Source organism: Pyrus communis, chromosome 1 (assembly GCF_963583255.1).
Source record: "Pyrus communis chromosome 1, drPyrComm1.1, whole genome shotgun sequence".
Lineage (NCBI taxonomy): Eukaryota > Viridiplantae > Streptophyta > Magnoliopsida > Rosales > Rosaceae > Pyrus > Pyrus communis.
Window position 1 is genome coordinate 14438819 of NC_084803.1, and position 21731 is coordinate 14460549.

A 21731-nucleotide genomic window follows, 5' to 3' on the forward strand; every position below is an offset into this window, starting at 1 on the left:
GGGTTCGGCTCGGTAGCTAATATTCCAGCTCTGCCCCGTCTTCGAGCTCCACGCCCTGACATTAATCACCCCGTTTCCGTTTGAAAACTCAGAACGTGACTACTGCACGGGTGACACGTGTCCGTAACTGACGTGGGTCCTAACCCCCGTCCTCCCTGCTTGCCAACACCCGGGCGCCAGAAATTCAAAAATTAGGAAACAAATCTTTTATGTTCTCACTTCAGGTGCGCCTAAGCGGACGGAAAAGTTAACCGAAATTAAATAACGCAAGCACTCACGCCTGAAATAGCCGTTTCTACTTCCATCTCCGTCTCTCTCTCTCTCTCTCTCTCTCTCTCTCTACGGCATTGCAGTTCTTCACTGGCACTCTCAAACCTCCAAGAACTCCAGTTTTACAGTAAGCATTTCTCTCTTTCTATTTCTCTGTTTCCCATGATTGCAGTGCTTTTGGATTCATGAAGTTTTAGTGCATAAATCGGCGATTTCTTTAAATATTTCTGTTTTTTTTTTTTTTTTTTTTTAAAGTAGTTTTAATTTTTCAGGTTAAATTTGTTGAGAGCCAAAAATATCAAGAATTTGAAACGAGTCTGATAGTTTGATTTTTTTTTTTTGTTGATTTAGGTTATTAAGATTTGAACTTGATTTCTTTATACTAATAGTTTAATTTGTTCGTGAAGCTAGGGTTTCGTTTGCTCCAATTTGTTTCTGTTAAATTTTGCAATCCAAGAAAAGCAGTCTCTTTGTCACCATTAGGAAATCTCTGGATTGTTGAAGAACGAAAATGTGATTTGATTTACCATCAACTTACTGCAGTATTGAATTTGTTATGATCGGTGATGATTCCGATTGATTTTGCTTCTGTGGTTTATAGAGTGGAGTTTAGCAAGTGAAGATGATGCCGGGGACACCAGCAACACCGTCTACTAAGGTGCGGAGGACCCCGTGCTCCACTCCGGGCGGTTCTAAAGTCAGTGAGGAGAAAATTTTAGTTACAGTTCGTTTGAGGCCACTAAACCGCAGAGAGCAGGCGTTGTATGATCTTATAGCTTGGGACTGCTTGGATGAGCACACTATCGTATTCAAGAACCCGAATCATGAGCGGCCCTCAAACTCCTACACCTTTGGTATGCATTATATGAAAACTTTCGTATTCTTCCTGTGCTTTCGCTAGTCTTGTTGTGTTCACTGCTGAAATTTGTCAACCGCGCAGAGGTTTGGATTTACGAAAATATTTTGATCTACAATATTGTAGTTTTAGGAAAGTACGTTCCTTTTTGTTTTCTTCGGAGGGCAGTTTCTGGGCAGACTTGTTTTACTCAAGTAAATTCTTGTTGTGATTTAAATACAATAGATAAGGTTTTTGGCCCGATGTGCTCAACTCAGAAGGTTTATGAAGAAGGAGCCAAGGATGTTGCTTTATCTGCACTTACAGGAATGAACGGTAATTGAACATTGAGCTGGTAACCTGTACTTTTGTATACATTTTATGTTGTGCCAAATGGAAGTTTTCCGATTGTAAGTTTCCTACCTTTTCTTTTGACAGCAACAATATTTGCGTATGGACAAACTAGTAGTGGTAAGACATTTACCATGAGAGGAATCACCGAAAATGCAGTGAGGGACATCTTCGAACACATCAAGAATGTAAGTCATAGTTCATACTATGATCTTTTATATAGCTTTGGGAATCCTCTTGTCATTGCTGTAACCATTTTGTACTTATGCCCTTGTTGCTTTCTTTTTGATCTCGTAGACGCCAGAAAGGGAGTTTGTTCTGAAATTTTCTGCTTTGGAGATATATAATGAAACTGTTGTTGACCTCCTGAAACGCAAATCAGGCTCGCTTCGGCTTTTGGATGACTCCGAGGTATACAAAAGAAACTTTCATGATGGAGATCAAATGGATTCATTTTCATGTTAACATTTCATGCCCTTTCTGAATGTAGAAAGGGACCATCGTGGACAAGCCACAGGAAGAAATTGTTCAGAATGGCGAACATTTGAGGCACTTAATTGGAATTTGTGAAGGTAATCTGTTAATTTAAGTTCATTGCAAATTGTAAGCTGTTTGGCCAAAACTTGAGGTGATTTTGTTGAATTGATGCTTTACAATTGTTGTTCCAATGAACAAATGTGTTGTTAACTATCCGATTGTAGTCGTCTTTCCTAAGCTACTGACATTACCTTCTTATCATCCGGTGAAAATATTTTCCCATTTGAAAATTGGTGGCCAAATGTAAAAACCTTTCTGCATAGAGTAAGATGATCCTTGTACCATATTTTCTATTTTGCATGAATGATCTAACTGTAAAGTTGTCTTTGCAGCTCAGAGGCAAGTGGGAGAAACTTCTCTAAATGACAAAAGCTCAAGATCGCATCAGATAATCAGGCTGGTATACTGTAATAATGAATTTTTCGTATTTAGAGTTTATGTTATGTTTTTCACTGGAAATGCTTCAGGATGGAATTACCAATTTGTTTAATTTTCTTCAGACCATAGAAAGCAGCCTCCGGGAGAGTTCAGGGTCCATGAAAGCTTTTGGAGCCAGTTTGGTATGTTTATCCTCATTCAGGTGTTTGGTAGCAAACAACAACGAAATTTTTATCAATAGAATTACTAGAATTCTGGAAATCTGCAGAACCTTGTGGACCTTGCTGGAAGTGAACGCGCCTCCCAAACGAATGCAGATGGTACAAGATTGAAGGAAGGTAGTCATATTAACCGTAGCTTGTTGACACTCACAACTGTTATCAGGAAGCTAAGGTAAAGCTATTGCCAAAATGTTGATGACTTAGAGCATCCGTAGCTTTTGCTCCTTTAGTTTTGTGCTATATGTACAAGTTCAACTTATCCTATCCTGCCTTTTGATTTGGTGGTAACAAAAACCTTGAAACTTATTGTACTCATCTGTGAGCATGGAAGTCCATGCTCAGCAGCGGTATCTAAAAAAGAAAAGTACGTTTTTGGGATAAATGCGGAGAATTCCTGTGTTTTAATTTGTTGAACATGTAAGTGCATGCAAGCTATCTAACAAATTTTTCTTTCACAGCGGTGGAAAAAGAAGTGGTCACATACCATACAGGGATTCAAAACTTACACGATTACTGCAGTCGTCACTTGGGGGAAATGCTCGGACAGCTATTATATGTACCATAAGCCCAGCTTTAAGTCATGTAGAGCAAACAAGGAACACACTCTCATTCGCAACTAGTGCCAAGGAAGTCACGAACAGTGCGAAAATAAACATGGTACAAGAATTAACTGCAATTCTGTCTCTGGATTGTGTAATTGTAATTTTTATTTCTTGCAAATTAGTTAAAGTTTTAAAAATAAAACTAGTCTAACTTCGTGTACATAATTTGCAGAAGGAAGTAGCCAGACTTGAAGCAGAGTTACGAAGTCCAAAGCCTTCTTATTTGAGGTCTATACTAGAAGAAAAGGACTTGAAAATCCAACAGGTACGGTGCTTGGAAATACAATATTTTTTTCTGTTAGTCAAATACTAAATACTATCGTCAAACTTGCTCGTTGGCGTAAATTGAAAATAATGTCATTCTACCTATGTGCTGGCGCTAAACTGTGAAGAAACTTCCTTTGACAGATGGAAAGGGAAATGGAAGAGCTAAAGCGAGAAAGAGACCTCGCACAATCACTACTTGAATCAGAACGCAAAGCAAAGAAAGTGCAGAAGGTACTATTGTTGTTTGTATATGTTAATGATTTCTATGTATCTGGATTAATGTAATTGTTGACATATAAAAGTTCCAGGGGTCGGAACAATGTGGACCTTCTGGTCAAGTCGCTAGGTGTCTTTCTTTTCCTGGAGAGAATGAAATAGTTCCTTCTCATAGTAGAGATACTCCAGTAACTCCACGGTCCCGAACCAGAGGTGCAAACCGAAGAAAGGCTATGGTAAGGAGATCAGTTACTTCTACAGATCCATCCATGCTTGTGAATGAAATTCGAAAACTTGAGCAAAGACAGAAGCAGCTTGGTGATGAGGCAAATCGAGCACTTGAAGTACTGCATAAGGAAGTAGCCTCACATCAGCTCGGAAATAAAGAAACTGCTGAAACTATAGCAAAGCTTCTGTCTGAAATAAAGGAAATACAAGCTGTTAGATCCATTTCAGAAGAATCTGTGACCGGAGATGGGGCCAACCTGAAAGATGAGATCAGTCGTTGGCAAACCCAGGCAGAAGATATTAAATCTTTAGAAAGGAAGCTTGAGAATGTTCAGAAATCGATAGACCAGCTGGTTATTTCATTTTCAAATAGTGAGGAAATTCCAGAATGCAAGGCCCCGTCAAAAAAGAAGAAGATTCTTCCTTTCAACTTGAGCAATAGTCCAAACATGCAGCACCTAATTCGCTCCCCTTGCTCACCTCTGAACCCTTCTCGTAGAGTGATGGAATATGAGACTGAAAACAAGGTTCCTGAGAACAACGATGCTATGCCTAGTGATGAAACCGCGGCTGGGAGATACAAAGTTACTCCACCAAAGAGTGACGAAAATGGTACCCGTAAGTCATCCAAAGAGGGAAGTCCTGGTGTGCAGTATTCAAACACAGTTAATGTAAAGAAAATGGAGAGGATGTTCAAGAATGCTGCCGAGGAGAATATACGGAGCATTAAATCTTATGTGACTGAGTTAAAAGAACGGGTGACGAAGCTTTCATACCAAAAGCACCTTCTGTTGTGCCAGGTAAGATACATTTCCCATGTTCTTCAATTTCAAGAGTACTAGTGATGCTTTGTTCAAAATTATATTATACATTATATATGGCTTCAGGTTATTGCATTGGAGAAAGATCAAGACGCTGTGATCGATGAGATGGATAATATAGATGAATCTCTTCCTGGGACATGGGAGTTGACTTTTGAGGAGGATAGGAAGGAAATCATCATGCTGTGGCACCTGTGCCATGTCTCGATCATACACCGCACCCAGTTTTATCTGTTATTCAAGGGAGAACCTTCTGACCAGATCTACATGGAAGTCGAACTCAGAAGATTGCAATGGTTGGAGCAACACTTCTCGGATCTTGGAAATGCAAGCCCCGCGCTTTTAGGGGATGAACCAGCAGGCTCCGTTGCAGCAAGGTAAATCCATCAAAGTGTTTTTAGTATTCTAATTAGACTGATCAAGTATTTGAAGTAATCTGCTGAAATATTTGATATTTAATGACTTGCAGCATCAAGGCTCTCAAGCAAGAGAGGGAGTATTTAGCTAAGAGGGTGAGTTCTAAACTGACAGCGGACGAGAGAGAAATATTGTATGCGAAATGGGAGATTCCGCCCGGAGGGAAACAGAGGAGGCTGCAGCTGGTGAACAAGTTGTGGACAGACCCCCATAACATGCAAAACGTGCAGGAAAGCGCTGAAATTGTTGCGAAGCTGGTGGGCTTCTGTGAATCGGGTGAGCACATTAGCAAGGAGATGTTTGAACTCAACTTTGCGCACCCATCTGATAAGAAGACGTGGATGGGGTGGAACTTGATATCAAATCTTTTGAACCTGTAAACAAGTAGTGAAGTGGTTTCTGTTCACTGTTGCAATGAAGGTTGTGTTGTACAAAAGTTTGTCACCGCAAGGAATTGCGATGTATGTATTGCTTTGATGCGATGAATACAACAACCACCGCCAAGTCTTATCCGACTAAGTGGGGTCTGTTGTATGAATCCTATAATGCTACTGCACTCGTTTTTGTGCTAAGTTTTCTGTTAGCTTCAAGTATTACATATTTTTTCTTATAATCTCTTTCAAAGTCTTCACATACCCCTTTTGTCTTGAGTCTCTGTCTCATAGTCGCATTATCTAACCGAGCATCTGTAGGTATTCAACAAACCATCTTAACCAATTTTCTCTTATCTTATCTTTAATTGTGGTCACTCCTACTTTAACTCGGATATCCTCGTTTTTAATCCTATTCTTTCTTGTGTGCCATACACTTCCAACGAAGCATTCTCATTTTTATTACACTTTTTTTTTCAAGTGTTGCTTTTTGACCACCTAACATTCCGTACCATAAAACATTGTTGACCTTATTGTTATCCTATAAAATTCTCTTGAGCCCTCTCTAGCTTGTATTCTATGATTGAGATCTCCATCTAATTCTCCTTCATTTTGCAAGATAGATCCAAGATAATAATGAAAACGTTCACTCTTTGGTATTTCCTGATCTTCAATCCTCACTCATTTCTCATTCGGTCCCCCATTCCACTAAACTTGCACTCCATATACTTAGTCTTTGACCTACTTAGGTGAAGACCCTTAATTTCCAACACTTCCCGCCAAAGGTTAAGCTTCGCATTTATTCTCTCCTGCGTTTCATCTATCAACACTATAGCATCTGCGAAAAGTATACACTTCTTGCCAAAGGTTAAACTTCGCATTTACGTTGATGAAATATTGTAAAGGTTTATTTTAGTAGAATTTTATATGTCACTTGAACTCATGGGCTTGAACACATGACTTGAGGCATAAAAATAAGGGTGGTACTATCTACACACTTATTTTTATCTCTCACACTCGTACTATCAAATTGAATGATTGATGAAGATCGATGAACAAAAATTAACAAAGGTATTTGAAAAGTAAAAATAGGTATGTGAATAACACTGCCCAAATATGAACGTGTTTCAACAATCTTGTGCTATTTTGGGAGGTAAAAGAGAAATAATCTTGTAACCATTCTTGTTTAAATACCATTTTGAACATTCCAATCTGCTGTAGCACATACATTGGATTGACTATTAATCAACCCTTTTTAAAAAAAAAAAAAAATTTATTTATATTTTTTCTTATGGATTTTAAATGTCAGTTTCTTTAATAATACTTTTTTTATCTTTCAAATATCCATTTGGAAATGGAAAAGACTTGGCTGCTGAAGAATTTAGCAGTAGGTCCTGCTTACAACCAATTCCGGCTGGATACGTGTAAATCAAAACTTGGACATGTGTTCAACCAGAATTGATTGTAAGCAGGACCTGCTGCTAAATTCTTCAGCAGCCAAGTCCAATTCTTTGGAAACAACCAAATCCTCAAAATTACATTGTTTTAGGCTTGATTGTAGCAATGATCCTTAAACTTTATCCCTAATTTTAATCTTTAAACTCTCACATTAATTTCTTTAATCCTTAAACTTAATAATGATTTTGGGTATAAATATAAACGCTCTTCAACCGTCTTGCAGTATTTGGGATGTAAAACTTCAACCCTCTTTTGGGTTTAAATAGTTTGTAATTCCTTTTTGAACATTCCAATCAGATAAAAGGGGGTTTTTTTTTTCTTCCCAGATATCCATTTAGAAACAACCAATTCCTCACATTTACAATTTTTTAAATACAGGAGGGTATCCCTCACATACTAAGGCTATATCCAACCGAAGGGTCTAGAGGGCTGAAAATAGCCTGAAAATGGTCTCCAACCAAGGGCCAGGCCAAAGGGTTCGTGGGCCCTAATTGGACAAAAAAGGGCTAAAGGGTCAATCGGCCAGCCCAAACTAGCCAGCCAGCCTGCCTCGAGCGGGGCTGAAATTCAAATTGCAGCTAGCCGTTATTCTTTTTTAATATTTTTTACAAAATTTGTTTTAAAAATTGTAAAAAAAATTTTCATCCCCCATAACTTCCTAAACCATTAAACATTAATAACATTAAGTAACATTAAACAACATTAAATAATATTAAACAACATTAAATAACATTAAACAACATAAAAATAAAACATTTAACAACATGAAACTTAAACGTTGGAATTTGGAATTGGATGAGGACCACCAGTTGGAATCCGAAGAGGATCCAAAGTTGGAATTTATTGCAAACTTGAATTGAAAGCGATTGAATTGAAATAAATTGAATTCAAAGGTGTGTGAACTATAGTCCAATATCCACCATATTTATAGCCCAAAAAAATCCAATGGCTAGCTTATGTCACTTAGCCTAGCCATTGGATTTGAATTTAAGTTGTAGTTTTTAAATAATAAATTATGTTTGGCCCTATGACCCTCAGTTGAAGATGGTAAGAAATATGACCCTGCACTGTTCATTAAAATATTAATTTCTTGGAGGGCCAGAGAGCTAAAACGAGCCCTCTGGCCAGCCTACGGTTCCTTTCTTCCTTGACAAAGTCATTTTGCTCCGCCATAAATTGTAATGAGGTCACAATTTCCTGTTGAAAGGCGTAATCATCATTTGCCTTGCCATTTTCCTTCAATTTTCGGGCCTTGTTTCATATCATAGCCCTAGGTATGGAACCTTCACCCGAAGACGGATTTTCTACCCTTGTTTCTTGAATGGTAGAAGATCCATATTCATCCCTAACTGCATTTGAGGCTGCATTTCCGAACACTGGCATAAGACCAACTCTTTCTTGAGGTGGATCTTCAAATAACACCCACCCTTTACAAATTTCCCAACAACTGTGATGATTAAAGGGTTTCGAGTTGTCCTCCATATACAATTCCTCCACTTGGCGTACCTAGAAAATATAATTAGAAAAATTAAAGGACATTAATTTATGAAATTAAATGTAATATACTTAAATATTTAATTAAATGTAATATAATTAAATATTTAATTAAATGTAATATAATTAAATATTTAAAATAACTTGTGAAAACACTTACTTCGTCGTAGTAATTGGCTTCGCTTTCATGTCTGCTTTTGGCCTTTAACACTGCTTGATGCCATTTATTCAAACTTGGATGAAGATATTTTTTCCATCTTGAAGAACAACCTTCGTGGTTTCGAGAATTTGGTGGAGTGGTGCATTCGTATAACTCATAGTACTTTTTGAACGTACGAGTCCAAACACTGTCACTTGTTTGAGAACTCCCCTCACACTATCTTCCGAGACCCATCTATAAGCCCTGCAAAGAGTTTCATCTTCTTTTCGGTTCCAAGCCCTACCTTTCATTGCAGATGCGGTCATTTGAAAATTATTGAAAATTTTTGAAGGAAAGATTATTGGAAGAGGTAAGAGAATAGAATGTGAAGAATTGTGAAAATTATGTGAGAAATGGTGTAGGAATGACTTAGGTATTTATAGGAAACAATGAGAATTTTTTAATATATATATTTTTAATTTTGTTTGGAAAAAAAAAAAAATCAAATCCAACGGTCACCTGTCAGCTAGCCGTTGCTAGCTGGTGGGCCTGATTTGGTGTTTTTGGCCCGGTGGGGCCTACGAGCCCTTTGGCCTAGCCTTCGGTTGGAGACGGTTTTTGTGTTATTACGGACTATTTTCGACTCTATGGCCCTCTGGCTAGATCGGTTGGAGATGGCCTAATGCCCCTCTCTATGTAACCCTGCTATCATATAATGTGACATCATATTTTTGGCCTCTATTAAAACGATATACTAAAGTAGAGTTGGTGCACCCAAAATTGCGTTCGTGAGATTTATATATTTTTCTTAATTCCATTTTAGCATCAATTTTTTCCTCAATTCTAATTCTAAAGTTATTTTTTCTAAATCAAATTCTATTCATGAATTAAAATAAGATATTTACTGTTAAACAACTAAAATTTCAGGTTTTGATCAAATTTCAAGTTTATTTTCTAAGTGGTGCTACGCACACCAAATTAATGTACAAAGTTTGTACGCCAATAATATAGCACATTCCACACTGTACCAATTTAAATTACAATTATTAATCAAATTCCCACTTGAATTAAATTATAAATTTGTAACGAAAATTTTGATTTACCTAGAGTTATTTTGATTTTCCCTTTTTTTTTTTTTACCTAAAAGAAAACCAAAGAAAAAAAAGAAAGAAATATCATGACCAAAATATATAGGATAAAATGTGGTTTGACCCCTAAAACTATTACTCCAGTTGAAATTGGTCCCATGAACTATTTTTTTTTGGGTAAATTAACCCTCTGAACTATTTAAAATTAGCTAATTAACCCATTATCGTTATATTCCGTCCACTATATGGTCAAATTCAAAGGCAAATTAGTCTTTCATCGTCAATTCTTACTTGTGGGTTATAACCACTAATAAAACAATAACACTTAGACACAGAATAATTCAAAAACTTATAGCACTTAAGAAACATAAAGAAACCAAACGTTTACACAATGGAACATTTCACATTGTCATTCCACATGTCATAATTTTATTGGTAGTTATAAGTAACATGTAAGAATTGATGATAAAAAGACTAACTTGCCCTTGAATTTGACAGAATAATAGACGAAATCTAACGTCAAGGGGTTAATTGGCTTATTTCAAATAGTTCAGGGGTTAATTTACCAAAAAAATAATTCAGGGGATCAATTTCAACGAGAGTAATAGTTCAGAGGGTCAAACGACAATTTACCCAAGGAGTGTGCTATCCACACACCCCATTTTACTTCTCACACACCCCTTGATAATTTTGGTTCGTTGAACTTCTTCAATTCATCCAATCTAACGGACGAAAATTAAAAAAATGTGTGAGAAGTACAATATGATGTGTAGATATCACATCCTTTTACGGGCTTTACTCAACTATATATGGAGTCTCCCAAACCAAAAAGGAAGTAAGGGGTATATAAGTAATTTGGCACGACTCCAATCGCTAACGCGAAAGGACCCTAAACCCTCAAACCCTCCTCCTCTGCCTCCTTTCGTTTTCTCCAATTTTACAGAGCTATTGAAGGATAACGAAGATACAAAATTCACAGAAAACATATTATTTCGAATAATCAAACCAGAATAATAAAATACATAAATCGGCGAATAATGGGAAGAGAGGTTCTGCAGCAACAGCAGCAGCAGCAGGTGGCGTCCGCGGTGGAGGAGCTGCTCGCCGTGAATCCGTACAACCCCGACATCCTTCCCGATCTCGAAAACTACGTCAACGAGCAGGTCTGTATATCTCTCTCTGTGTCTTTTGATTGATGGAAACCGATACTTGGGTTTGATTAGTTTCGATTGAATGACTGGGTGATTTGGTTGTTTTAGGTTTCTTCGCAAACCTACAGTCTCGATGCCAATCTCTGCCTTCTTCGCCTCTATCAGGTAATTTGAGATTGGGTTTTTGTTTTTGATTGGTTTTTTGTTTTAGGTTTTGTAATTTACTGCAAAGCTGAGTTTTTTTTTTTTTTTTTTTTTGATTTAGAATTTAATGCATAAGTGAAAATTTTAAATTGGGTTTTGTTTTGTTGCAATCCATAATTTCCTGCAAAGATGCATGGTTAATTGGTCTTGAATATTTTTTAGTTGGTTTTTGTTTTAGAATCCATAATTCACTGCAAAGCTGATTTTTTTTTTAGTTGGTTTTCGGTTTAGAGTCTGTGATTTACTGGAAATCTGAACTCTGTAAAATTGGTTTGTGTTTTTAGATTCCGTAATTTACTGCAAATCTGAATTATTTTTAATCGGTTGGTTTTGGATTCTATAATTTACTGCAAAACTGAACTTTGTTGTTTTTTCCGCTTGGAGTGCAGTTTGAGCCAAATCGTATGAGCACCCAAATTGTGTCCCACATCTTGGTCAAGGTCTGTATTGAATCTTGCTGCTTTGAAATCTTTCGTTTAGCTGTAAATATGAAGTGTGTTTAATGTTTATGAGTGTTATATTGATGTGCAGGCACTGATGGCAATGCCGTCTCTTGATTTCAGCCTTTGTCTCTTCTTAATTCCAGAAAGAGTGGTATAGTTCTCTCATTTGCTTCCTTCTTTCAGTGTATTACATACTCGGTTACAATTCTTTATTTTCCTTCACATGGGTGACCGAGGTTTCAAATAGGTCGTGCACTCTGTGTGTGCGAGTCAGAATTGCAGAATGGTTTTCAAGTTCCACGTTTATTCATCTTTCATTAGTTTCTGGTTCTCTCTTTTATCATCTTGACAAATTTCATTATAAAAATTTGAGATATTTTTGGATGGTGAATGTTGTTCAACGTTTGGCCAACGAAGGTTGTCCAGCTAATTCTCTCTCTTGTTTGCGCTAATTCTTTATTAGCAAATGGAGGAGCAGTTCAAGACACTAATTGTTCTATCTCACTATTTGGAGGTATGTTTGTCTCTGTTGTCTTTGATTCGGTACTCAATACTCATGCATAGCTTATAAACCTATTTCTTCCCTTTGCAGACTGGACAATTCAGTCAATTCTGGGATGAAGCATCCAAGAATCGTCACATAGTTGAAGCTGTTCCAGGTACTTTATAGATTTGTTTTGTGCTTTCGTGAGATCCATGGTTTCGATTTCTGGAACTGTTATGGGTTTTGTCCTGCTACTGGTTTTTGTGATTGTCATCTTTCTTTCATGTTGTGTGTTTATGTTATGCACGGACTTACAGAAGAATTGGTTGCAGGTTTTGAGCAAGCAATCCAAGCCTATGCAATTCATGTTCTTTCCTTGACTTATCAAAGGGTACCCAAATCTATGCTTGCTGAGGTATATTTTTAAATTTGTACATACTCCGCATAGTTTTTAGGACTGTTTAACCCTACCACTATACTAAGTTGAGGGAGGTCACTGAATTTTGTATATTGTGCTCCGCAAAACGTGTAATCAATTGTGCTATGTCATAGGCTATCAACATCGAAGGTTTAGCCCTGGACAAGTTCCTTGAGCACCATGTAGCTAATAGCGGTTGGATTCTTGAGAAAGTTCAAGGCAGGGGTCAACTCATTGTCCTACCTCGAAGTGAATTTAACCATCCTGAGCTGAAGAAAAACACTGACGATGGCATTCCATTAGAGCACGTGGCTCGCATCTTCCCCATTCTTGGTTGATCATCATATTTGCTGATCTTCGTGCTTATGGCTCAGTGGGTTCATTCCGTCTTCTGTAGCTTTGTTTTACTCTGTTTGACTTCTTGAGTTTTATGTCGAAAACCAGGCGGCTGCTTACTCCGGCGGGATTCCTTGACCGTAATTTTATTTAAGCTATCAATTTTGTTATTGGAAAAAATTTTCGAGGCACAACAGGACTCTTCCTCTCTGTTCTGTCCGTTTCTTTTTGCTGTTTTCGATCCCAGTTTCTTTGCAGCCTCAACCGGCTCTTCGACCGGCTCTGCTTCATCGGCCTTGGTCTTATGAGCATGAATATGGAATCGTGACAAAAGAACAAATAAACCCATATTGTTAGCTCTTTATTGTACATACAACATAATAGAGCAAGAATCGAACTTGAAACCTCTAAATGCGAAATAAACGCTCTCAACATAAACTGGGATTAATTAAATGGTGAAATTTTTATTGGGCCAAATTGGACAACTTATTGAATGAATTTTGTACAGTGAATCTTTATGCCAAACGCCAAGTCTTGGAAGGCTAAGCCTAAAATAAGCGCTTAAAGGCAAGAATCGCTGCATCATCAGTTGTACTACTACAACAGTAGGGTCTGATATTCCGCAACAGTTACCCGGCAAAGTCAGTTTTTTCGCCGGTCCACGAATTAACACAACGGAAAATAAAAGAATCGACGGCCTGCAGTTCTAAAGTGGAGCTCCAACGAGCAAAATATTTACAAGATTGAAATCTATTATCCATGAACCGACGGAGAAAGTGCTCCTAAAGAATCTCTTAACTGTTGACTATTTACTCATTTGTACTTTGGTATAACCTCCGATTGACTTTTGTTTCGTCTTCTTTTCATGAACAAATCACTGCTGTATCGTACCCGAGGGCCGGGACAACCTGCCTCTAGGAATAGTATCCTCTCACGAACGCCAGTGGAACGCCGGTTCCACTGCCTTTGTTTCTCCATTGTTCCCGATATCACTAACACGTACTCTAATAGCTTCTAATCCGTGGATCAGCGTCTTTTGGAAAATGCTCGAGCCAAATGAAGGCAGGAACGAATTATTGAGGAAAATTGATTGAGAACTTCAGTGGCATAGCGTCTCTCCGAAGTTGACCCAGTTCACAAAGCTATCGGGGTACTCCTCGAGAACATTGGAACTCTCCCCATTATTAAGGGACAACCCCGTTCCTGTCTGCTCCTTCCCCTACAGAACATAAGGCCACAACAAAAAAGAAATATCAACGAATGAAAACGGCGACATATGTTGAAGTGAAGAAAAATATAAGGAACAAAATTCTACAGAACCGCAGAATTTAATCACTTGGTTTCATAAACGGCTCCTATTAAATGATAATATTCATTGCAGATATTAATTGCAGATGGTTACTTACCTTCAAGCTTGATCCATATTCACTCGTAGACGGAGTCGGATCCCCCATTATTCCATTAACAACATTCTCCGATGATTGCCCCTCAATTGGAGAGTTTGTAAGTACTGACGACCTGCAATTATTGCATCTCAAGTCTCAGCCAACATACATGTTAAATACACCACCCCGAAAAAGAAAAAAGGAAGAAAACAGGCTTTCAGGATTTTCATCCTCTTAAAATTTTGTTAACCTCTTTTCCATGATCAACAAGAATAGTATCTCTTCAGAGCTCGGTTAAAAAAGTACCTCTCAAATGGCTCCTCCTCACAAGAATTTGCAGATGATGATAGCCAGTCTAGGTCAACAAAGTTTGAGAAGTTGTACGAATCTCCTTGTTCGGAATAGTAAATATGATCACTTTCACACCGGAATCTTTGAAACTCTCCAAAAAGTTGCCTGCGAGGCATTGAAGGAGTGTACCTACAGAGATACCAAAACCATTGAAGCGTCGTGACATGTATAGCAAAAACCGTATTATCCAGTCTTCACAAATCACAATATTACTTTTATAATATACCCATTTTGGTTATATGTCTTTATGTTCCGATTTTTCCATTCTACACAAGAAAGAATTTATGGCATATCATGTGCTATAGTGAAGAGAAAACAGGATTCATTCTAAAATCAACTATTTCATACTCTATAAATCAACTACGTTTTTCCGACTTCCTAGTTTCTCATGTGCTCTTTGACAAGTTTCTTCTCCTGATTGGTTTCCAATTTAGGATAAGTTACCTAACAATAGAGACATTACCTTATCACGTTTCGACAATCCTAGCACCAAACAAACAGCAGTTTGCTTGCTGCATCTACCAAGGAAAGTACTGAACCAATGAAGACAGGGTTGTAAGAAAACCTTGAAAATGCAATATCACTCTCAGAAGTTGATATATCAGGTGATGACTCTGAAAGAATCTTGCTTTCTTGTTGTGATCGATCAGGCATACAAGGGTTTGTAAATTTCTGCTTAACATGTGTGGATGAAATAGGTGAGCTGCTTTCTCGAAGAATGTTGCCATCTGAATAACATCTTTTGAAAATGGACCTACAGATATAAAAGCTATCAGGTGAGCAAATGGTCCAGCAATCAAATTGTAGGAGATATGCGTAAGTAGAAAGCAGCTGAAAATTACACAATAAATACAAGATCAAACACATGTTATGGCCCATTTATCATTACTATTTGGTACACGTGTTTAAGGAAAAGATATTCATCAAGGATCACGTTAGTGAAAATTCATTGCAAAATATTCAGAGGGTTAAAGTACGCACACAAATAAGCGCAAATATTTCATTGTAAGGTTCAATTTCACAACCATTTTGGACCGAAGGCTCCTCTGATGCGGTGGCTAAAAACATACAATGGGACAAAACGACGATTGAATTTAAATTTACTCTATGAAATGCCAAGTTACCAACAGGGTTTTCTCCCAGTGCCTCCATGGATAGAAAATGCAAACCAAGCAACTTTAATGTCAGGACAATCGCATATGAGTTAAAGGAAATCCCAGCATGACTTGTGCGATGCACAGAGTTGGAGACTCAAATTGATGTATTCTGACATAAATAATGAATTCTTGAGGCTTTAATTAGGACATACCTTCCATCTAGATCCTTATCTTTTGTTTCATCCCTCCCAGAGTAATAATGTTGGTCAGAATCCAATTCCCACAGTGCAGGTTTACCTTCTTGTGGTTGAAAATGCCCAAGAAATCTGCTCAAAATATTAAAGGAATAGAGTCAATTCTAGCACTATATGCAAGCAGTAATAAAAACCAACATAAATCAATCCAAGGATCGGCAAACAGGAACTTATAAAACACAACAGTTTCAAGACAGGCGACAATACAATAAGTTATAACATTTATTAGCAGGCAGAAGAGCTCAGGGGAAAGAACTATCCTTTTTACAGCGCTGAAGTTGAAAAACAGTTCAACAGGAAAATACGAGACTGAGACTTGGTGCAGAACTTACACATTAATTGCATCTTGCTTCTCTGCATCCATGTAAGCATTGCTGTAATACCGTTGAAGAGTTCTAAAGAACTCCTGAGACTGAGTTGCTGCTCTCCACTGACCCCTTCTCTCAGAAAATATCTGTGCAGAATTACAAGTTCAAAAGTTTTAAAGATAAAAATATAAAATCAAGGTCATTGATTAACCAATGATTTTTATGTTTTGAGTTGGAACCACTGTAATAGTGCCAATATCTAATCAACCATCAGATCCAAAGCATATTAATTCATCAACATGCGAAATCAAACTTCTTACCTTGTTATGAGCAGCGGAACCACCGTACTGGTGTGCAAGTGTGTCACCCATTCTTTCGTAAAATCCCATCAAGTCATCAGCCAAAGGAGCATCGAGGTCTATCCTTGGATTGTCTATAGCCCCCAAAGCATGAAGCTGGTGTCCCAATGCAGCCAACCCATATGCATACTGAGCAACATTTGTGCGATCCAGACAGTCTATGCAGTTGGTTCTAAGCACCCCATTCTGGAACATGGATGGCTTGACAGAATGATCACCATTTGCAATATTTCTGCCTCCACTTGGTTTACACCCTATGTTATCGGCATCCTCTTTACCATTAGCTACCTCATCACCATTAGCATTATGTATTTCAACAGACAAGTTACCACTGTCAAAATGCCTGTTCCACATTTACACTGTCAATGTTCTTTCACAGCATTTTGCTAAAGAGCAATATACAGCAGTAAACCTCTTATGAGATCATATTATCTTATCATTTGAGGGTAAATCTTTACGAAGGTAGTGAACAAAAAAGTGCAACCACTTTCTCAAAGAGAGTGCCCAACAGGAAATGGAAAATTGTTGCCCAGTATAAAAGCAAGCAGAAAACTGGTTGAAATATCTTTCAATTCAGAGAGAGAAGAAGAAAAGTTTCTCAAGGGTTTAGTGAGGGACACCAAAAACAATAAATGCACAATAATTGCCGTTATATCTACATTTTTCTTCTTCTAATGACTAAAAAGAACAAATGGTGGAAATTATAACAGACAAGCAATAGAACAAGTTTATAGTACAAGACAAACAGCAATTGGAGCATGAAAACCATCAAAATGAGATGACAACTTACCCAGGGGAAGCCCACTTAATGACACTGTCAGGTCGCAGTGCTGGGTTAACTTGACAATAGAAGAACCCAGTTAGTGTCAAGGCATATGTAGCCACCTTGCCCAAGAGTAGTAAAGCATTTATAGCTTTGCTGGATGGAGGAGAAAAAATGGTAACATTTTTCAGTCAATTTAATTTAGAGTACCACATGATTAAAATAAATATTACAAACCAACCAGAAGCTATACCTCCGGGAATGCTTGTGGAGATCCCAGTGAAGGAATCTCAGACGGTTCTCATCAGATAGGTCTTTATTAATGAAATCAATTGCATTAGCAAACTCTGTACGCAGTATGGACTCTCGAGGCCTCTTCTCTTGTGTCTGTTGATTGCCCAAAAAAAGATAAGCAAGAGCAGAAACATAAACCAAGAAGGCAAGAAGACAACCAAAAAGAACATGTCAATTTCAGTTCAGCATATGTACTACAATTAGGTTCAGAAGGCAAGATTCTAGGTGAAAATTAGTTTCTCCGATGACATGCAATTTGAGAAAGCAAGAAAAAGAAAATGATGAATATTAATACGATACACAGCATCAACATAGAATCTGTTGCTGACAAAATTTACCTTGATCAGATTCAAAATAATTATGGGGTTCCCATATCTCTTGACAAGATTTTCAAAGTGAAGCCTAGTGGCTTCATAGTTTTGGTCCTTCTTTGACACTGGGAGGAGACAAAAGTTAGCAACAAGAATTCACGGAATAAATCTTCACAGATGCAGTTTATTCAAAGGACATACATATTATATCTGGTTTGATATTTAAACGTGAGGTTTCCTGTGACCAAAATAGAGGGATTGAGCCCCGGTTCTGCACAACAGAACTTATTTGCATAGGAAACCCCTCAGGAACATCCTCACAGACAATCTGTTCTGTCTCAACGTCATTAGCTACTCTTCCCTTCTCATTAACACCTCGTTTCAGATACCTACATGAGTAAAAGCAACAAGTGAGGCATGCACAATATAAACATGTCAATAGGCGTGTGAACCTATAAAAAAAAAAAAAAATACATATGTTAACATCACATACAAGTAGGCAGTCATACATAAGGAAAAAATGTAAAAGATCTTAATCATGTTACACAGCTTCGAGAAATCTAAAGTTATACTATACTAAGAAGAAAATATCACATCACAACTTTGACAATCATGATAAAGATAGTCCCATCGCTTTATCTACTTTAAAGTACGGATCACATAATCAGCAGAAGATATCTCAGATGTACCGCAATAGAGGGTTCCAGATTACATCTTACAGGATTATTCAAACCTAGTAGCCAATAGTTCGAACATAGTCACCGGAAAGCCAATCCAGTTCTCTCAAACTATGTCTACGCATCCATTCATATTAAGCATGGAATTCGATAAGGGAACCAAAGTATGAATGCCCCCTCACCTGGTGCCCGCATAATGACGCGAACGTCTTGCAATAAGGGTCAGCTTGAATTCACGTCCAGATATAGAGAAAGTGGCCTACATTTAAATATCATTAATCCATCAGTATAAAATCCAAAAATAAAGATCAAAAAGAGGACAGAAAGACTGCACTCAAGTTTTGCCATAAATTTTGAAACACGAAGAGCAGGTAAAGATCTTAAGAAGGTAAAAATCACAAAAGCACATTTACTTGAACAGATAATTTTCTACAGGACTTCATTCACTCCACAAATGAAATCACCAAAGATGTGAGAACCTTTGTATCAAAGGGCAGTAAAAGGTACCAAATTTTGCAGTTAAAACAAGTTAAATACCCCATTAACGGGTATATTTGAAACCTGCACTAAAGTGCTACATATTAAACTAACCAGATAAAGCATTACTAGTTTCTTTCCAAATTGTCTAAAAACCGTTCAAACCTCACCTGTTTAAAGAAGCCATAAACCAATGCAACTGTCCAAACGGTATTTTGGAGGTGATTCCGAATTCCCCGAGTTAAGAACTCATTCCAGACAAACATGGTTTCATAAAGGACATGTCCTTTCTCATTCTTACACATGTTCTTTTGCAGACTACACATAACATGGTATGAGTAGCTGAAAAAGAAGTCCTTTGTAAGGTCCACTGTGCTTAAGAGCTTCTTATATCTGAAGCCATCAAAGAAGTAGAGAAATCATTAACAGTTGAAACCACACAAAAATTTTAGAATAAAACATTTGGCAAGAAAAATAGCAAAATGGATGAACTGTAACAAAGAATATGAAAAGATTTTACAACATAAACCTTGGTAACACAATGCTTCTCCATAAATAGGATTGAAAATGTACTCACTAAATTTTAACAAGTCTGTCCTAATATTTGCAGAAATTCAGTTACATATATACCTCCATGCCAGCATATCATGACATTCTTATAGAGCGAGGGGAAGAATGTCACATCATAAAAAAGTAATTCCCTTCAAATAGAAGAATAAAATACAGTATTTTTCTGAGCAATATTCATTGTTTCCTTCAATGTCCACTAAATAAATACATGTACAAGCAAAATGGACTAAAGACCTGTTTTCATTTTTAGAATTAGTGGTACTGGATTGGACAGAAGAATTTGGAAGTGGTATCATTTCACTCTTGGAAATTGCATAGACCGTATGACCACATATGGCACCTATTTGTCTTCTTTTCGTGATAAGCAGCATGTAATAGGGCCCCAGAAATTTTACAAATCCTGAAAGCAGAAACCCAAAATGAGTAGTGAAATTATTTTGATTTTTCATTAATTGAAAGTGATGTCAAAGTCCTATACCAACAATTCCGTAACAAGTGGTAACAAACTTCAATCCACCAGTGGCCTTGTTCCCTTCATGTATCCGCCTCAACAGGTCAGAACATTCTCTTTCGGTGTACGTAGTAGAATCTTCACGAATGTTAAGCTCACAAGGGTCCAACCGGTCAATCTTTAGCACTCTCCAATATGTTCTACTCTTATCTCTCCCAATCATGTAAAAGTTCTGAGGCATGAAAATGAAAATGTATAAGTTAGTACGCATTGAAACCCAGTTTCCACAAAGCACAATTAACATTTAAACTGATGAAAATGCAGCAATAACTAAACATATCATAAATTTACAAATTTGAGATTTCATATGGAGGCAATACAAAAAAAAAAAACACATTTTTGAGAAACTTCACAGTTAAACAATGTAAACATTTTCAGTCCACCAAATGACAACAGATTGAACATGAACGGATCGAACGCAGCTGAAACATTACCGATCGAGTCCCATAAAGCCGGAATTTCTGCATATCTACGTGTTGAGGAGGAGGCCGAGTTTCGTCGCCACACAATTGAGACAGAGGCTCATTCTCTGAGGACGCCATCGATTCAAGCTTCGAAATTTTCAGATCCCCGAGCCTCAGGCTCAGGGTTTCTATCAGAATGGCATGCACAGAACAACCAAAATCCAAGCCACACAAAATCTTGTACGACCGAAAAACTACTCGAACTTCATTCACCTAAAGAACCCCATGTATGAATTGTGGGGTTTGGCTGCTTCAAATACAACATTTACAATCAAATTCCCAGCTTTTACAAAAAACAAAAAAAATTCAAAAACTTCAGCTGCAGACTTTGACCTTGCCAATTCCAGCTCCTCCTCTTCCCATTCGCAAATCCAAATCTGGGTTCGTTTCAGGAAAGCAAAATTGAGCTCCTCCTGGTTCAAATTTCTGATCTTTTCAATCAAGCAAATCGAATAAAGGGGTCAGAGAATCGATTTTTTCCGGGATCGAATAACCCAATTGCCAAAATTAAGCAGGCAATCGGAATATATACGTATAATTATAGATATATACAGAGAAAACGCAGAGACGAAAGATAAGAGGAGAGAGAAAATGGAGGTTTCAAAATGGAAGCTTTATATGGAAGGGAAAAGCAGCAACTCGGAGAATATCAAGCAGAAAATTTTGGGGGCGAGAAGGATGATAAATACAAACGCAAAATGAAAGAAAATAAATTGTGGAAAAATAGAAAGAGTTGGGAGGTTCGAGAAGAAAGGGGCGTCGAGAGCTGAAAGCCTGAAACACTACAGCGCTGTAGAAATTTAAGACGAAAAGGAACAGAGACCTAATTATTGCTACTCATGTTTTATATATTATTTTGTTTTGTTTTGTTTTATTTTTGGTATGATTTGGTATTTTTCTGTGAGAAGAAACGTGAGAAAAGGGTAGGAGATCTCACACGGACTAAAAGGAGGCCACAACCTTGGGTGACCAGGTCAGACGGTCCAAACATTTATTTAATGTTTTGAAAAAGGTCGTTACTCGAAATTATGATCCAGTGGTATATTTTTTCATTTATAAATAAGAAATTCAATTCTCGTTAAAAAAAATTTTGAATCACGTTATTATGGCTAGCCCTGTGTAAGCTCATTTTCTGTTGAAAAAAAAACGTATAGTTTTTATTGTTAATTTATTATGATAAA

General features: G+C 37.4%; 3 protein-coding genes across 4 annotated transcripts; 2 read left to right on the plus strand and 1 right to left on the minus strand.

The window, feature by feature from the left end:
- The first annotated feature begins 288 nt into the window (after positions 1 to 288).
- On the plus strand, positions 289 to 5688 carry LOC137717845 (kinesin-like protein KIN-7B). Its single transcript, XM_068457336.1, has 15 exons — positions 289 to 397; positions 872 to 1124; positions 1352 to 1441; positions 1544 to 1644; positions 1754 to 1867; positions 1947 to 2028; positions 2326 to 2393; positions 2494 to 2553; positions 2640 to 2764; positions 3051 to 3249; positions 3367 to 3459; positions 3603 to 3692; positions 3770 to 4705; positions 4793 to 5103; positions 5196 to 5688. Exons 2-15 carry the CDS (start codon positions 893 to 895, stop codon positions 5521 to 5523), a joined length of 2829 nt encoding a protein of 942 aa, XP_068313437.1. The 5' UTR covers positions 289 to 397; positions 872 to 892; the 3' UTR covers positions 5524 to 5688.
- A 4870-nt stretch (positions 5689 to 10558) lies between these two features.
- LOC137719896 (eukaryotic translation initiation factor 3 subunit K-like) lies at positions 10559 to 12923 on the plus strand. The gene is made up of 8 exons (XM_068458889.1): positions 10559 to 10856; positions 10953 to 11009; positions 11438 to 11488; positions 11580 to 11642; positions 11955 to 12005; positions 12084 to 12150; positions 12308 to 12390; positions 12528 to 12923. The coding sequence occupies exons 1-8, from the start codon at positions 10731 to 10733 to the stop codon at positions 12729 to 12731; spliced, it is 702 nt and encodes a 233-aa protein (XP_068314990.1). The 5' UTR covers positions 10559 to 10730; the 3' UTR covers positions 12732 to 12923.
- A 250-nt stretch (positions 12924 to 13173) lies between these two features.
- Positions 13174 to 21378, minus strand: LOC137719882 (phosphoinositide phosphatase SAC3-like). Of its 2 annotated transcripts, XM_068458878.1 has the most exons (17): positions 20884 to 21378; positions 20521 to 20797; positions 20054 to 20258; positions 19810 to 19975; positions 19176 to 19398; positions 18711 to 18787; positions 18053 to 18240; positions 17879 to 17976; positions 17500 to 17633; positions 17274 to 17402; positions 16445 to 16826; positions 16149 to 16270; positions 15775 to 15888; positions 15031 to 15219; positions 14421 to 14594; positions 14136 to 14247; positions 13174 to 13948 (listed from the first exon to the last, which is right to left on the minus strand). In XM_068458878.1, exons 2-17 carry the CDS (start codon positions 20626 to 20628, stop codon positions 13829 to 13831), a joined length of 2541 nt encoding a protein of 846 aa, XP_068314979.1. In that variant the 5' UTR covers positions 20629 to 20797; positions 20884 to 21378; the 3' UTR covers positions 13174 to 13828. The 2 variants fall into 2 exon arrangements, with proteins under 2 accessions (XP_068314979.1, XP_068314985.1); XM_068458884.1 differs by having other exon boundaries at positions 20521 to 21378.
- Positions 21379 to 21731: the final 353 nt, after the last annotated feature.

What these genes read in the sequence shown, in the direction of transcription:
- LOC137719896 (XM_068458889.1), top strand. Translation starts at nt 10,731, where the DNA reads ATGGGAAGAGAGGTTCTGCAGCAACAGCAGCAGCAGCAGGTGGCGTCC. An exon ending in AAAACTACGTCAACGAGCAG is followed by an intron (nt 10,857 to 10,952) that starts GTCTGTATATCT and finishes TGGTTGTTTTAG; the next exon opens with GTTTCTTCGCAAACCTACAG. An exon ending in TCTTAATTCCAGAAAGAGTG is followed by an intron (nt 11,643 to 11,954) that starts GTATAGTTCTCT and finishes ATTCTTTATTAG; the next exon opens with CAAATGGAGGAGCAGTTCAA.
- LOC137717845 (XM_068457336.1), top strand. Translation starts at nt 893, where the DNA reads ATGATGCCGGGGACACCAGCAACACCGTCTACTAAGGTGCGGAGGACC. An exon ending in TGCACTTACAGGAATGAACG is followed by an intron (nt 1,442 to 1,543) that starts GTAATTGAACAT and finishes TTCTTTTGACAG; the next exon opens with CAACAATATTTGCGTATGGA. An exon ending in CGCATCAGATAATCAGGCTG is followed by an intron (nt 2,394 to 2,493) that starts GTATACTGTAAT and finishes AATTTTCTTCAG; the next exon opens with ACCATAGAAAGCAGCCTCCG.
- LOC137719882 (XM_068458878.1), bottom strand. Translation starts at nt 20,628, where the DNA reads ATGGCGTCCTCAGAGAATGAGCCTCTGTCTCAATTGTGTGGCGACGAA. An exon ending in GTTCCGCTGCTCATAACAAG is followed by an intron (nt 16,271 to 16,444) that starts GTAAGAAGTTTG and finishes AATTCTGCACAG; the next exon opens with ATATTTTCTGAGAGAAGGGG. An exon ending in GAGGAGGAGCCATTTGAGAG is followed by an intron (nt 14,248 to 14,420) that starts GTACTTTTTTAA and finishes CAATAATTGCAG; the next exon opens with GTCGTCAGTACTTACAAACT.